The following is a 17421-nucleotide window of genomic DNA, read 5'->3' on the forward strand; positions in this document are numbered from 1 at the left end:
CAGGCTTTACTTTGGTTCAGGCTTCAGGCCTCAGACTGGGCCTCTGATACAAGAATTTATGTTTCAGGGCCTCCTCTTACTACAGCAATCGTCTCACTACAGTCAAAAACCAACAGTGACCCATGCACCCTGAAAATAAACCTGCCTAGCTTGTCCTTCAACTTCCAGCCTCCGACTGTAGCTAGAGGAACAGTAACTTGAGAGAGGGAGGGGAACAGCCCACCATGATCACCCTCAATAAAGGCAGCAGATTAGGCTCAGGAAGCCACTCCTTAGCTATGTACACAAATGGGGGTGGGGGGTGGAGGGGGGTTATTCTGGTGGTGGCATAAAATGCTCCATTTACCCTCCATCAGTTCATTGCCAATTTACAGCCTGCTTGCTTTGGGGGCTGCAGCAAAATGACATTTTGGTTTATTTTTCCTACATAATTGATGCACACGCCCTTGTTATATAATACATTTATATCAGTAAATGTCATACCTTGTTGAGGACAAAAGGGACCGGTATGATCATTCTTGCACAACATATGTCATAGACATGAAGGAGCACAATTACTGTGCATTACTAAAATAGGAGAGAGTCTATGCCAGGGGTGGGCAAACTTTTTGGCCCAAGGTACACATCTGAGTGGGCAAATTGTTTGCAGGGCCATCACTGTAGGACTGGGGCAGGGGGTTGAGGTGCAGAGAGCAGGAGGGGGGTCAGGGCAGAGGGTTAGGGGACTCAGGAAAGGGGGTTGGGTGCGGGGTGCAGGAGCGGTTCGGGGTGCGGGCTCCAGCCCAGTGCCACTTACCTCAAGCGGCGCCAGGGTGGCAGCAGTGCGCAGCGGGTCTAAGGCAGGCTCCCTGCCTGTCCTGGCCCCGTGCTGCTCCTGGAAGCGGCCAGCTTGTCTGGCAGTGGCTCCTGGGGGTGGGGGGGGGCAGGCGGCTCTGCCGCACGCTGCCCTTGCCTGCGGGTACCTTCCCCGAAGCTCCCATTGGCTATGGTTCCCTGCTCCTGGCCAATGGGAGCTGCGGCGGGCGGTCCCTGTAGGTAAGGGCAGTGCACAGAGCCCTTTCCCCTGCCCTGCCCCCACACGGACCGCAGGGACGTGGTGCCGGCCGCTTCCGGGAGCAGCACGGGTCCAGGGCAGGCAAGGAGCCTGCCTTATCTCCGCTGCGCCATGGGGCTGGATTGAAAGCCCTGACGGGCTGGATGCGGCCCGTAGGCCGTAGTTTTCCCGCCCCTGGTCTATGCACACAAGGTTGAATTATATTAGGTCATGTTCTTGGAGCAGGAAGAATGATTCCAAAGATGGTGCTTAGTCTTAACAGGAAGTAGGAAGAGTTAAACAGAGCAAACTTTTCCCAACTTACTTTAGACAGTAGCCAAAGTATGAAAAAGTGAGACGCATATTGAAGTACTGCCAGCTCTCACCATTTTTATCACGCTATTTGGTATTTTTTCTTGAGCCCCAGCTCCTGGTGGTAAGTGACTATGTGAGCTGCTCAGCGTTCGTTTAAAAAAAAAAGTTTCTAGCCTCATGGCTGCAGGGAAAAGCTTGAAAATCTGAATCCTTAAGACTCAAAAGAATGTAAAAGACCCACAATTTATTATTTTTGAAAATCTCATTATTTTTTAGAGCCTAGCTCACAATATTTGAACACTTGGGGTTGGCAGGACTGCATTCTGTTGGTTTTAGTAAACTACCCTTAGATTTGGACTGATTAGATTTTCATCTCTGAATATCAATTAACCATTCATGTATAGTTTGTATTCTGGTAGCAGGAAGAGGTCCCATTCAGAACTGGGGGCTGTAACAGGATGTGCTCTGGTCCTTTAAGGGACGCTTGGCTCCAGTTCAGGTTCAGGCATTCTCTGGGATGTGGCCCTGTGAGCTGATGGAAGGTATAATCTGAACCATGTGACTGGAGGCTGGGACAATATAAGGCTAGAATCTCACTAAGCCTAGCGAGACTAAGGACAAGGCAAGATTCAGAGAGGGGTTCTGCCCCAGAGAGCAGGGGAAGCAAGCCAGGAGGGGCTATGAAAAAGAGCCTGTAAAGAGGCAGGAAAGCTTCAGGGAAGGGAAAGGTGCTCAAGGCCATGGAGAATAAGGGGTTGGGGAGGAGGCTTAGAGACAGCCAAGACAGACAAGGACCTGAGAAGGAAGCCGCTCAGAGGTGACAGCTGTAGCCAGGATGGGATGAAGGATTAATAAGCAATTCTATGTCAGAAATACTACTGAGGCCAGGAAGGGTTGAAGGACAGTTCTGCACTTGGACTCGGAGAGTCAAGCTACCAGTAGGAAAACAGAGGCATGAATTACCCAACTGGCACGAGGCCTCTTCAGAGCCGAGTGAAAACTGAGGCAGAGATGCATGACCTGCTGCTGTGCTGGTGGCTGTCCAAACCCAGGAACAGATGCCCCTGCCCCTAAGCCCTTACGGTTATTTCTCTTACCACCCAAAAGCACTGCCTACATCTCTGTCCGCAGAGAGAAACCAATGGAGAGGGAAAGTCACCTATGGCCTGGTGGAGGTTTGCTGTTGGTGTTATGAATCTCGACTCGTCATTAGCCCTCCTGCTCCTAGAGACCACAGTCATTGGTACGAAAATACCCTGGCTACATTAAAGGCCCCATCCTGCAACCCTCACTCCCATGATTAACAGGTTGTCTTAAGTGGGAGCATTCATACCCAGGTTTCTTGTGTATGAGTAAGGGCTACACTTTATATACATTATGGTAGTGCCTGGAAGCCTCAAACAAAATGAGAATCCCAGTGTGCTAGGCACTGGACAAACACAGTGAGAGTGTCACTGCCGTTCCTAAAATCAAGAGGCAGGACTGACCAACAGTAGATGAGGAACTGAGGCACAGAGATTAAGTGATCTGCCCAAAGTCACACAAGACGCCTGGTAGCAGAGTCAGGAATTGAACCCAGATCTGAGCTCCAGTCTAGAGCTTTTGCTACAAGACCATCTTTCTACTCTAAGGCTACAGGATCAAGGCCTGCTCTGAGTAAGACAGTTTCCTGCTAATGCAAAAACGGTCAAAAAGATCTTAAAAATATACAGGCATCTGGTGAAATCCAGAGGAAAACCCCAGACCTCTAACTCTGAACATCCTGTGTCCTTCCAACCTGTAGAACAGCTTAACAGCTGCTGATTCTTGTTGGCTACATCCACCCTCTAAAACTATTTACCCTGGATTTTTCAGAGAGATACTGTTAACTATTTCAACACCGTCTGGAAGCTGTGATTTGGGCCAGTCCAGATGCGAGGAGCCTCAAATCTGTGATAAAAGCTGTTGCCATAACAGCGTTCCCATAGTGACACTCCAGGGACTGAAGCTGGCTCACACACTCGGGACAGCTGGAAGCTCTTACATAAAAATGCCTTGAGAAAGTATTTTTCAGTGTCTAGGTTCTCAATACGGTGCCATTCCATAAACTGCAAGGGACTCAAGTTATTCTGTCTTGGGATCCGTTTGACTGGGAGGGCCGTATTTTTGGGGCTGTGAGCAAGGAGACATTGCTTAAATTACATTCCTGCTGAAATCTGATTAGATTAAAGCAACATTCACATACAAAACCCAGGTCCCTCCAGGAGGAACATCCCCATTTAAACTATTAGCCGCTGCAACATTAAAACAATCCTGGTTGTTCCTGAATGGGACAGGAGAGTTAGCTAATGGTGTTATAAATCCCCAAGGGAATCTGGTTCCCACTAACGCAAATATCATCATTCTGCCTTAAATCATTCCAGGGCTATTTACTTACTGTACCTTTCCAGGCAAAGTACAGTTCTTTTCAATCAGGGCCTGTAATGTGCCTAAATTATTTAGAGGGTTCAAAACTAAGGTCAAGCTAAAGAGGTAGGAACAGATCAACAAACCATCTGGGAGGATAAAGTTGTGGTGTTATAAATATTTCCTGTTGCACTAAACCCTCTCCAGGGGCGGGGTGTGTGTGTGTGTGTACAAAACCCATCAGGCTCGGTTATTAACCAGGCTTCCTAGTGTGCTCTCTTGACAACTGCCCAACTCCTCGCCACAAAACCCAGTCTGTTCTCTAAAGCCCTTTCCCTAAGCTCTTTTCACTGGCTCTTGCTTTTATTGCTTCTAAACCCATGAAGCTCTCTGTAAAAAGAAAAGGAGTACTTGTGGCACCTTAGAGACCAGCTCTCTGTGTTTTCTCTTGGGTTGCCATACTTCAGACTGAAGAATTACTCTGACCAAAGATGCACTTAAAACTCCAGAGACTCCAGCAGGACCAGGAGATTCCTCCAGAGACTCTGCTAAGTTTTCCAAAAGCAGAACTAGACACAAAGGATCAGCGCCCCACAGCACAATGAATTAGGAGGAAACAACTGTCTTCTAATAACACATTTCCCTTGCCCCCTTCACAGTTAGGATCAGGACTCAAATAAGCACCAACCTGCTAAATGAAACTCGGCGGTACTTCAAGGGTTTGTAAGGGATGGATTGTGAATGATTCAGATTATCACTATGGAGTCTGAGCACATACAAGTCCACATCATAAAAGTGTCACTGTTCAGAAGATCTGATGGCTGATGGGACTGGTATTGGGAGAGAAAGCCTCTCTCATTGCTAACAACAGTTTGAACCCAGCCCAGGTCAGCTGCGACTAAAAGTTGTCACCATGTCAGGGCCTTCTGGTGGCCTGTGTTGCGTGTGAGTGATCTAACTCCAGTTCCTACTGGGACAATGTCCATTACCACAAAAACCACTCCCATCACTGGCAGTAATTAGCATCCTCTGCAGAGAGGTCAAAGATTTAAATAAGCAAGAAAAGTGAGCGACCCTCCAAACCCTGGAAATGTCTCTCCAGGACAGGCCAAGGCATATTGGAAGAACAGCGTGACTGCTGAGCACACAGGAATCACTATTGCTACAACTTCAACAACCATTCAATATTCCACTGTTTCTGCAGTACACGTAAATGAGGGAGCATCATTCCCACTCCTCCCTACTCAGGGTGCATGATAGCAAGGGTCAGTGCCTACTTGAAATACTATACCTGGCCATGGGAGGTCTTGTTTCCACCACTAATTATTCTAACTGCAATGCCCAGCAGGCTGCAATCTTCTCCAGATGTGTAAACTAGAACTTGAAAACCTAAAGAGCCCAAAGATTCCTTACTCCAAGCTCACAAGGTTCATATTAAAAGCTCCACTAAAAAAAAAAAACAGATCCATTCAAGATCAAAAACTTTTACCAGTTTGGCTGTACTTTTCAGCTGAGAAATATGTGAGTCTTTTTTCTGATAAATACCACATGAAAGATTAGACACTGAAATGTTCATATTTACAGAAATAATTAGAATTCAGTTTCAACTGTTTCCTTCTAATCATCTGCCCATGCCAACCTCAATGGGAAAGAGTCCAATAAAAGCAACAGATGACCACGACCTAAGCTTCTGAGCTGTGGGAAAAGAAATAATGTTCGGCCCCTATGATTTCCAGAATAATTAAAATAAAGACACCGCCCCCTCCCCCCAAAATCCCAAATGGGTTCAGGATCGGTTGAGTGTAATGTACACAGAGCTTAAAAGAAACATAGAGGTGGTTTCTAGAAATCAAGCTCTAGACAAAGCCCTTGACTTTATGCTATTGCTCCAGGCACACCCCAAGTTTTTAGTCGATTTCAAGCGAAGTCTGGGCTATTCTCTCCTCTCTCTCTGGGTCTTGGAGAGCAGAAAATGATTTACGCCTTGGGCAGCCGAGAGACTCACAAGGCATTGTACTCCACGCATTTGGATGGGTCTGTTGGGAAGTGTTTCTGGCAAATGGTCATGAGCCTCTTCAACCCCTAGAAAGTCAAGAAAACAAGGAGAGGTCTGTAATAAACCAGCAGCAATCAAACCAACTTAACTATTTCCTGGTCAACTTTGAGTTTCGGGCACAGAAGCAACCCACACGAGTGTGACCAGGTTTTTCAAAAAGTTAGGCATCTTCCAGAAGACACACGTCTCTTGGACAGGGTAATTGCAAGGAAAGGATTTGCTGAATGCTCCAAACAGCAGAGGGAATAGTGGGGCATAATCTATTAATTTAGTCCGTCGTTCAAACAGATTCATGGGACAACACGTATCACTAACTGTCACTAGCTGTTTAGACCTTAGGAAACTGGTTACCTCCTCCAAGAGAGGAAACTGGCACTATCAGGTTAACTGTGATAAATACTTTCACCATTTGTACTTTTTGCTTCTTATACTATACTCAGGTTTAAAATTAAAAGACTGAAGAAGAGCTCTGTGTAAGCTCGACAGCTTCTCTCTCTCACCAACAGAAGTTGGTCCAATACAAGATATTACCTCACCCACCTTGTCTCTCTCTTATCCTGGGTACACTACTACTGCCTAAGCTATCTGACAGTATCATTCGGACTCTTTAAAAAAAAAAAAAAAAAAGACACATAAACAGCACACGGAGTGAAGAATAAAGTGACCCCAGCTTCGGCTGTGGTGTGCTAGGCTGCAATGGCAAGGTACCACTAGCTGGCAGGTGTGACACATGCTTGCCATGAATTCTGCAACCCCTGCGGCTTTAGATTGGAACGTGACCTGTAGCTGACAGGAGGCGTGACTTGGCAGAAGGTCTAGCCCTGGCACTGCAGGAGCTTTGGCCTTTCTGTGGTAAGTGACATTCTTACCTGGCGCTGTCCATTATCACAAGGGTTTCTGGTTTTCAGGGTTCATTAATTTGGGGGGGGGGGGGGGGGAGGAAGCAATTTTTGAGTTTTATGTAGGTGTCCAGAAATGTTTCTGGGCTCTCTTTTTAGAGACTGTAATGTGTATTATATACATCGCTCATTGAAGTAGTAAATACTATAATGAGGAAACTCTATGTAATGTTCCCTAGTGCAGGGGATCTCTACCTTTTTCTTTCTGAGGCCTCCCCAACATGATATAAAAACTCCACGGCCCACCTGTGTCACAGTAACTGGGTTTCTGCATATAAAAGGCAGGGTAGCAAGCAGGGCAATTGCCTGGGGCCCCAGGCCACAAGGCCCCCCGATGAAGCTACACTGCTCAGGCTTCAGGGTGGCAGGGCTCAGGGCCCTGGGCTTCAGCCCCATGCCCGGGGGGCTGCGGCTTTCTACCGTGGGGTCCAGTGAGTCTAACACTGGCCCTGCTTAGTGGCCCCCTGAAACCTGCTCATGGGCCCCCAAGGGGCCCTGGACTGCTGGTTGAGAACCACTGCACTTTAATGTAGTACAGCTTCAAACAGCACTAGGTTAAAGCGCACTAGGAAACCTTTACTGAGCACCAGCACGGTCTGCATGGTCCAATTAACGTGCAATATGTTAAAGCGCTTTAAAAGCCATGCCCCCGTAGGACACATTGCTGCTCCATATAGACAAGGGCTTAGAGACAAGTAACCATTTCTGGTGTTTTCTCAGTGCTTATGGTTAAACACCATTTATTTTATTCTATTTTAAAGCAGGGGCATTTTACTGGTGTTTATCGGTTAAAACCAAAAATCAGAAGCCCTAAATGATCACCCTTTGCTTTGGATGCTGTAACCCTGGACTTCTAGCAAACAAATCAAAGTGCACCTGACACCGTTGGGCTGAGCAGCAAAGATCCTGCATAACCCAAATACAAACCGTATCTACTAAAGACTATTATGTGTGTTTGTAGTGAAGACAAAGCACACACTCCCCATGTTAGAGAAGAAGGAACATAAATGGAGGGACTTCCCAAGGCTACAGATGAAAATTTATATTAAAGCCCCCATTAGAGCTCAGTTTTTAGCCCCCAGGGCTGAAACCCTCCTCTGACTTAAGTGCCTAAAGTACAGTATTTTCAGAGAGAACGGCATGAAGATGCTGAAGCTTAACTTGAGGTATTTCAGAAAATACACAGCTTCAAACATGTCTCAGTCAGGGGCCCCAAAAGCAATCTGAGTGACACTTCCTTTTCCTTTAAGTGACATCCCCTAGTTACAGGGCCACCACTGGCTTCTGTGAACGTCCGAAACGAGGGGCAATGTGAGGAAGATATTTCCTCAGATGATCAGCAAAATAAAAGATACTCTCCTTTTCCCCCAGGGTAACGTGACAGCAGAGATGGCATCATGGTTCATAGCAGGAGCTGGAAGCCATGGGAGTCTTGGTATTGCAGCAGGAAGGACCGCTCAAAAGGGCCCAGCGGGTAGAGGCCACTGGCTAGTAGGGAAGTTCCTTGCCCCATGGAACTATTTCTGCAGGTCCCATAGAGAAGGTGGGAGGGCTTTACTTGAGAGCTGCTGCTGCTACAGCCAAACATGTATTTATATGGGATAAGGAGAGGGGTAATCCTCTCAGACCCACCTGCTCCCCTCTGCTGAGGGACCCTACCATACATCATCAGAAAAGCTCGTACACCAATTCTTAAAGGAATCAGTTTTTCAGTTCAGGATGTAATTTAACAGGGGGCTCTATCTGAACCTGGAATGTTGTACCCATTTTAGAATCATAGAATCATAGAATATCAGGGTTGGAAGGGACCCCAGAAGGTCATCTAGTCCAACCCCCTGCTCGAAGCAGGACCAATTCCCAGTTAAATCATCCCAGCCAGGGCTTTGTCAAGCCTGACCTTAAAAACCTCTAAGGAAGGAGATTCTACCACCTCCCTAGGTAACGCATTCCAGTGTTTCACCACCCTCTTAGTGAAAAAGTTTTTCCTAATATCCAATCTAAACCTCCCCCATTGCAACTTGAGACCATTACTCCTCGTTCTGTCATCTGCTACCATTGAGAACAGTCTAGAGCCATCCTCTTTGGAACCCCGTTTCAGGTAGTTGAAAGCAGCTATCAAATCCCCCCTCATTCTTCTCTTCTGCAGACTAAACAATCCCAGCTCCCTCAGCCTCTCCTCGTAAGTCATGTGCTCTAGACCCCTAATCATTTTTGTTGCCCTTCGCTGGACTCTCTCCAATTTATCCACATCCTTCTTGTAGTGGGGGGCCCAAAACTGGACACAGTACTCCAGATGAGGCCTCACCAGTGTCGAAAAGAGGGGAACGATCACGTCCCTCGATCTGCTCACTATGCCCCTACTTATACATCCCAAAATGCCATTGGCCTTCTTGGCAACAAGGGCACACTGCTGACTCATATCCAGCTTCTCGTCCACTGTCACCCCTAGGTCCTTTTCCGCAGAACTGCTGCCTAGCCATTCGGTCCCTAGTCTGTAGCGGTGCATTGGATTCTTCCATCCTAAGTGTAGGACCCTGCACTTATCCTTATTGAACCTCATCAGATTTCTTCTGGCCCAATCCTCCAATTTGTCTAGGTCCTTCTGTATCCTATCCCTCCCCTCCAGCTTTAAGGAGAGTTACACTAAGAGAACCACCATGTCTGTCTGGCTGCAGAAATACAAGACCAAGTTGGAAACTTGTTTCATTGTTCAGTCAATTCAGCAACAGTATCATAAACTCCACACAATATGTGATGTTAATGCTACAGGTTAGAAAATGATGGAGCCCAGGAGACTGAAGCATGGGTTTATAGCTATTTCAGCCGTAATGTAGAATCATGATAGGTGATGGAAAAAAAGACTTATTAGACTCCATCCCTAAACCATAGCAGGAGAGCCCCAACGGGTCCAGGATACCTTGGTTATTAAACGGATACTGCATTCGGTCAGAGCCAAAAGGCAACAGCCCGTACCTACCACCTTTTATTTTTGCCATATCATTTGTGCTTATAAAATTTGCACTATTCAAAGGTCTTCCTAACTTTTAATGTGAAGCCTCTGGAATCCAGAGTCTAACACTCCTTAAGCCCTTACCTGAATATATTTCCTCTGAGTCTCATCATTCAAAACATGGGCCACATGCTTAGAGAAAATCTTTTCCCGGCCAGTTCGGGCATGGATGCCAACCATAGTGACACCAATAGGCCAGGGAGCATTTCCAATGGCCATTTGAAGGTAGGCATCATTAGCCTGGAAAAAAAAAAGTTTATAAATACTTAGAAAAGCAGAGAGAGACACAGACAGGCTAAAAGCTCAGGGTCTAGAATCCATACAGCCCTGGCCTGCAGAACCTGGAAATCTACATTCCCCAGCAGTCAGCAACTAGCTGTGAAACCCCCTGGCAAAGTTTGAGTCTTATCCCCGGCTCTAGTGACTGGTCCAGAGGATAGCAGCCTACTACTGCTACCAGTTACTCAATTAGCAGAGTAACAGAGGTCTGCGTTGTAGATCAAAAGATCTATATCCAGCTCATGCTGGGGGGGTCAGTATGGTTCGACATGATGAAATTTGTTTTTTGAGGGCTTTTTTTAAATTAGGAAATAGTCTACAAAATGTTCAAAGAATGCTTAATTTTGCAATTGTAACAATCAAAAGTTGGGAAATGCCAGAATTACATGATCGCATACTATATTTTCCACAGGACTCCTGCCTCATGCAGTGCACAGGCTAGCATGAGTCAGGGTTGTGTAGTGAAGGATGCTGTTTGTAGGAGGAAGCTGGAAGATGTGCAGCAAATGAGACAGGGGATTGTAGGAAGAGAAAGGATGGCTTCCTGGTTAAGGAAGTTGAACGCCACTCTGGAGAACTGGCATCTGTTCCTGCTTTGACACAGCATGGTATGTGATGCAGAGGTTAATGGTTTGCCTTAATTCTGGCATTTCCCTATTTTCAAGTGCTTGATTTTGCTACCTTTTAATATATTTGGATGTAATTAAATACATAGCATGCATAGTGTACACCATTCTGTACAAACCAAAGAGTATCCAAGACAGCAGACCATGACAAAGGACAACTCTTGCTAGGAATTGAGATGGGGAAATAAAGAAGGAGACAATGTGTTTTTAAAAGTTCCAAGCCTCACAAAAGCTTCCAAGTGTGAACTCAAAGTGCCCAGTTCAGTTGACTTAATGAGTATAAAATCAAGCACCTGTGAAACAGATAGGCACAGCTGATCCACCAACATAATATACCACAGCCCTATTGCTCTCCTTGGCAATGAGTTGGAAGGGGATCTTTTAGACTACACAAAGCATAATTGAAAAATACACTTTGGCCTTAAAGTGATTTGAATTAAACTTGTCCTAGGCCAGCAAATTTTAAGAAAAGTCAGAGACAAAACCAGGCTTGTTTATTAGGCAGATTACCCCAAATCCTCACAAGTCTTATCATACTGCTGGGAAAGTGAGGGGAATTACAAGGCTCCATTTCTCCTGCCACCCACACAAGCTAGTATAGAACTACCACTGGCATTCCAGTTTCATTTCTGGAGGTGGCTACAGAACGCTCAAAGTAAAATGTAACACTTTGATTGTTCTTGTATGCCAAACCTCTCACTCCTCCTTTAAGCACACTGTGTCCACTAAACTTTTTAATAATTTACCCTCAACATCACCCCCTTTTTAAGCTTATACAGGACTATTGATGTGGGTACGTCCAATACAGGATGTAGGGAGGGACAAGGTCTTATGTGTGTTTGATATTTTACATACAGCAGTCAAACACATAATGTGGTATTAATTGAGAGATAATGTTGAAATTTCCATTCAAGTTTCCTCTGCAAGTTAATATAATCATTTACAGCAAGATTCTGCCTGGACTTGCAACTGCACTGACTTCAACAGTCTCTCAGATTGTAAATCAAGCAGGGTTTGACCATAAAGCAGGAGATGTATCCAAGACACTTCCAAGCTGCTCTCTTTGCCTGAGAATTAAATACCATACCAGAACCTGGAAACTTGCCATTCAGTTCCAGGAACTATACAATCAGTGAATTCCCCACATCCCTTTACCTGGTGCCTAACCAGCAGAGGCTGATGTCAGTTTTGTTTGAACATGTGTTCTCTCTAACGACACGCCTCTGAGAAGCCAAAATGAAACATTCACAGTATATCATCTAATTAATACTACATGGCTTGAACACTTTAGAAGCTTATAAGTAAGCATACCTTCACGTATTCCCTTTGCAACATGAATTTAATAATATCTGTTATTGATTCTTTGATGTCTGCAGGGAGAGTCTGAAAGAGGAAAAAACATTAGTTTTATTTCTGAGCAATACATAGCTTTTGAAAGTGACAGTATTTTGCACTTACACAGAGCTTTGCGGCCACAAATCTTAAGCACTTTAAAGAGAATAAATATCTCCATTGTATAAATCAGGGGTTTTCAAAGTGGGGTATGCGAGTTCTCGTCAGGGAGCACACAAGGAAAATCCTGTATTGGCGGACAACGCACTTTGTTTAGTAACACTTGGCAATCTAATCGTAGGTATATTGTGACCCTATCTCAGACAGGGATATGCGGCATGCATTATTTGGAAAGGGGTACGCAGCCTAAAATGTTTGAAAACCACCGGTACAAATGAAGTAACTGAGGCACACACAGGTTATGTAACTTGTGCCAGAGTTGTGAATAAAACATAAGCAACCCATTGGATCACTGATACACGTTATGACATTTAGGAAGGCATCTATTTTAGGCAGGCACTAGGATTCAGTGGTTAAACAGGAGTGCGAGTCAGAGACTGGGGTTCTGTTCCCAACTGAGTCACTGAATGACCTTGAGCAAGTCACTTAGCCTCTCTGACTCCACTTCCCCATCTGTACAATGGAGACAATCAATAAGAAGCACTACACAGTTAGGAAGCAGAGGTGAAGAGAAGTCCGGCTGGACCCTGTCATTTTGAAGATCCCTCACCCTTTTCCGCAGTTTTCTGAAGAGAGGTCTCAGATAGGATTCTGTCTGCTTTTGTGTGGCGCTGTTCAGTTTCCCCTGCACACCGCGTTTCACGTAATCCTCTCTGGCATTCAACTCCTTCGCCCAGACACCCAGAAGAAACTGGAAAAGGAAGGAGTAAATTTATGCCACGGTGCCACCTAGTGGCTACACCAGTAAAATGTCTGCATAAAAGTACAGCATAAATGTCAAAACTAAAAAAAGCAGGGTTTCAGGAGGGACTTGAATGAAAAGAGGCAAGGAACCGGACATGCCATAAGAGGTGGCAGGTACGAAGGTACAAAGAGGAGAGGAAGAAGGAAACTAGGGAGATGCTGAGGTGGACATCAGTGATGGAGGCAAGTTGGACTATAAATTGAAAGTAGAGATGTAGGTGCGAGATGCCAACAGCCTCAGGCTCACTTGGAATGGACACGCGCCCAGCACTCCCTTCAGACCACGGCCCACAGAATGTTTAACACATTATATGTGAAGCCAAATACATGACTAGGGGCACCACACTTCATAGCTTGTGCAGGTCAAACTCACTGACACACCAGGGGCTCCCTGCATCTGCCTATTTCCCTCAACCACACACACACACACACACACACACCTCCCTGTGTGCCACCCTCTTATCCGCCTCCATTTCTGGGACTCCTCGAAATCTCTTCCAATGCCAGAAGCTGTGTGCCACCCTTTCATCTCCCCATCACCAGTGGTTCTGTGCGCCCCCAACCCAGTTCCACCCTTTCCCCCCATGGTAGGAGCTCCGTGTGCCCTCATTTCCCCCTACACCTGCAAACAGCATTCCCTGAAATTTTAAAGATGATCAGATGCAGCATTAATGCATTCCAGACAAACATAAAAACACCATCAAATTGAACGTAGGGCCTCAAAAGCTCAGCCAACACATCCAACTTGCCCTCACTTTAATACCTGAACTGTCGGAGAGAGCCAGGCTTATCTTAAAATTCTTACGTCTGGTTACCATCAAAAAACACTCAATATACCAACTCACACGACTAGTTACAGCTCAAAGGTCATGGGACTTTTGATACTCTAATTAGTTACCTGAGGACCAAGATATATGACTGAATCACCAGGTGGGTTTCTAGCCAGGAAAGCAGTTTACTTTACCCTAGTTGCCTAAACATGAGTTTCTTCAGTGAGGCCAGTGGAATTCTCTTTAATTCCCTTACTAAATCTGGTGAAAACAGATGGAATTTCATTTTCTCCAATATGCACTCCTTTTCTTTTTAAAAAATGGAGTTTTTTGTATGCACCATATTAGTACATAGTGACCATAATCCTGCTTAATCTCTCTGAATTTAAGAACAATTGCTACTGAATTCATTGTCACAGAACAAGGCATAACCAAAACCATGTTAATAAAGACTAGAAAATAAGGACCTATTCTTCAGAAGTGCTAAGCACCCACCAGCTCCTGCTGGAAATAATGAGAGCTCCCGGGCACTGAGCACTTTTGAGAATCCCACCCTAAGTGTGGAAATAAAAACTGACATGCAGAATAACCACAACTGGTATTTCTATCCTGAGTATATTCAGCCACATTTGAATCTTTGCTACGGCTCAAATATAACTAATTAACCAAGTTAAAGTTCTTTACCTTCAAAAATTTGGTTATGATGTCCATGTCTTTGTGATCATCACCTTGTCCTAAGGATTCTCCCAAAGCCTGAAGGGGGGGGGGGGGGGGGAGGAGGAGACAAAGCAATTCCTCATCCTTCTGTGATACATATTTGTCAAAAAAGGAAAGTTGTCAGGTGCATCACCAGTGTTTAGAAACGCAATTTTTACAGCCAGTAGTCTCAAACATTTTGGGAACAGAGTGACAATAATCCAGCACATGTCATCAACATCCATGAAACTATGAATGATATCGAGTGATGAAGAACCAGTTTTACATTTCAGAAACCTAAATCATGATTTTTAATCTAAAAGCATCCCTTGACTATTAATAATTGGCCTGATTTGCAAAGACGTTCAGCACCCATAGCTCAAATGGATTTCAATGGGAATTTACAATCACCTCGAAGTTATTCCACTGTTTATACTATTTAGCTTCTGTTTACTTTAAATTTCTCTTAACAGGGTCAGTTTTTCATTTTGTTTTTAATTTTAATAGTCAACTTCACTTTCACAGAAATTCTTAAAAAGACCCTTTCCCGGGTATATATATTTTTAATTTCATGAATTTAATTTTCATCCATTTCCTAAAATTTTTAAAACAAAACCCAAATTTAGAACCTAACCTGTCATGTCCCTTTAAACAACATTTTATTGTTCAACCTCAACTCAGTTTAAAGGCATAAAACTGTGGATGTGTGTTCAGATACTGCTAAAATGGCCAAACAAATATAAAAACTTTCCAAAAATATTCACTTCTTAGCCCAGACCAAGCTGGTACAAATACAGACCCAAAAGGTCATATTTGACAAAGTTAAACAATTAAAGTTTTAAAACATTAGCCCCATCTCCTCCATCATAATTAGTGATTATTAGAACTCCTATTGGAAAGAGAAAAAACTAGTTACACGAGCGTTTAGGCCAGTAACTGTACGCCTTGCAAAATTATCTTAACATAACATTTGGAAAACATGCCTCAAGAAGCTCAATCTATTTCGCTTAACAAAGGGAAGGTTAACGGGTGACTTGCTCACAGTCTATAAATATCTACATGGGGAACAAATATTTAATAATGGACTCTTCAATCTAGCAGAGAAAGGTGTACCGTGATCTAATGGCTGTAAATTGAAGTTAGCCAAATTCAGACTTGAAATCAGGCGTACATTTTTAACAGTGAGAGTAATTAACCATTGGAACAACTTATTATGGGTTGTGGTGGATTCTCCTCATCACTGACAATTTTTAAATCAAGATTGGATACTTTTCTAAAGATTTGCTCTAGGAATCATTCTGGGGAACTTCTCTGACCTGCGTTATACAGGAGGTCACAATGGCCCCTTCTGGCCTTGCAATCGATGAATGAGCTCCAAGTTATAAATCAGGGTATTTCTCTTTAATAGACGTTTCAAGAGATGTTAAAAGGATTAACTTCTGAAAACAGTTTGACAATTAAGGGAATAAGTCTACACTACTGGCCAGATCGACAGGCAGCGATCGATCCAGCAGGGGTTGATTTATCGTGTCTAGTATAGACGCGATAAATCAACCACCGATCGCTCTAGCGTCAACTCCGGTACTCCACCTCAAGGAGAAATGCAAGGGGAATCGACGGGAGAGCGTCTCCCGTCAACACGCCGCAATGAAGACACCACAATAAGTAAATCTAAGTACGTCAACTTCAGCTACGTTATTCACGTAGCTGAAGTTGCGTAACTTAGATCGATTCCCTCCTGTAGCACAGACCAGCCCTTAGGCTACGGCTACACTCAATTGAAAGACAAATACATAGCTGGAGTCAGTCTGGCTCACCTGTGTGCTAGTTTTGTTAAAATAGGTATTACGATTATAAGTATGTGTACAGACTTTATTGAATGCTTGTGAGTTGCTTGCTGCCTGCACTAATCTCACTTGTAACATCTATATCCCATATTGTAAGGCAATATTTGAGCATTTGTATTGTAAGCCTCTGACTGTGTAAGGGACAGGAGAGAGTCATTCACCTACGTGAAGTGCTGGTCTCCAATAAAAGTTATGTCCTGACCCAGAGGGAAGGTCCATCAACACCAGACTATCATGGAACATTAAAGAGACCAAAAAATGTTTGTTGTTTTGCCCTTCCCCAGCCTGTGAAGATGAGCCAACCAAGTGAATTCCTCCTGTCAGCTGAGTTTCCAGTGAGGAAGGGGCTTTACACCCCTAACAAGAAGGAACTGTATCTCTATGCTGTTTGGACTCAGAGGCAAGGTTTTCTAAGCATAAGCAAGGGATCCCCAGCTTGCTTATTACAGAAGCTTCTATTACCTTTTGAAATTTAAGATTGTAACTCATTTGTGTATATATGTTTATCTGCTTTAATCTTGTAGATAACTCTCGTTTCTTTTTCCTATTTAATAAATCTTTAGATAGTTTATGATAGGATTGGCTAAAAGCATTGTCTTTTTTGTGAGATCCAATGTGCAACTGACTGGGGTAGGTGACTTGTCCTTTGGGACAAGGAGTAATCTGAGTATTAATGTGATTCTTGGTGGAAGAGAAAGGTACCCTTTGATGTTGGTGCCCTAGGGAAGCACCTGTGTTTAAAACCAGCCCTTAAATTTCTCTATAACAGTACAAGGACATAGAACTGTATTGAAAAACAGAGTTAAAACCCCCTCACTGCATACCTCCAATTCTTCAATAGTAGTATTTTCTTCATGGACTTTCAGATCATTCTGGGTGTCTTCTTCTCCTGGTTCCTGACCACCTACAATTTCATTCAGATACTGCTGGTCAATCTTATCTAAAGCTGCTTTCAGGTCATTTCTCAAGCCCTAGGAAAGGGAGAAGAAATAGTTACTAGATAATCACGATCTTATTTTATTTTTGATAATCAAAGGAAGCTTATCACATTTGTTCATTAAGGGCCAAATCCTGCAGAGACAAATATAGGCTTGGCAGAATTCAATTTTTATTTTTTTCTAATTTTGGTTATTTTAATTTTTTATTTTAAGATCTTTTTCTATTATTAACTATTTTTACATTTACAGTTGTGGGGGGTAGGACTGGGATTGAGGTTAGGGCAGTGCTGAGAACAGGGCTGCCGGGGGCT

The 17421-nt window shown here is 44.1% G+C and overlaps 1 protein-coding gene across 2 annotated transcripts in view; it reads right to left on the bottom strand.

Annotated features, from left to right (window-relative positions):
• Nucleotides 1-901: 901 nt before the first annotated feature.
• PRPF18 (pre-mRNA processing factor 18) overlaps nt 902-17421 on the bottom strand; it is a 28877-nt gene continuing 12357 nt past the window's right edge. For both annotated transcript variants that reach the window (XM_074942610.1, XM_074942609.1), the window contains 6 exons: nt 16997-17143; nt 14314-14382; nt 12666-12806; nt 11915-11986; nt 9783-9938; nt 902-5815 (listed from right to left, as the gene is read on the bottom strand). In XM_074942610.1, coding sequence (XP_074798711.1) covers nt 5735-5815; nt 9783-9938; nt 11915-11986; nt 12666-12806; nt 14314-14382; nt 16997-17143 — 666 coding nt within the window. In that variant the 3' untranslated portion in view covers nt 902-5734. The remainder of the gene's footprint in view (nt 5816-9782; nt 9939-11914; nt 11987-12665; nt 12807-14313; nt 14383-16996; nt 17144-17421) is intronic.

Source organism: Natator depressus, chromosome 1 (genome assembly GCF_965152275.1).
Source record: "Natator depressus isolate rNatDep1 chromosome 1, rNatDep2.hap1, whole genome shotgun sequence".
In the NCBI taxonomy this organism is placed as follows: domain Eukaryota; kingdom Metazoa; phylum Chordata; order Testudines; family Cheloniidae; genus Natator; species Natator depressus.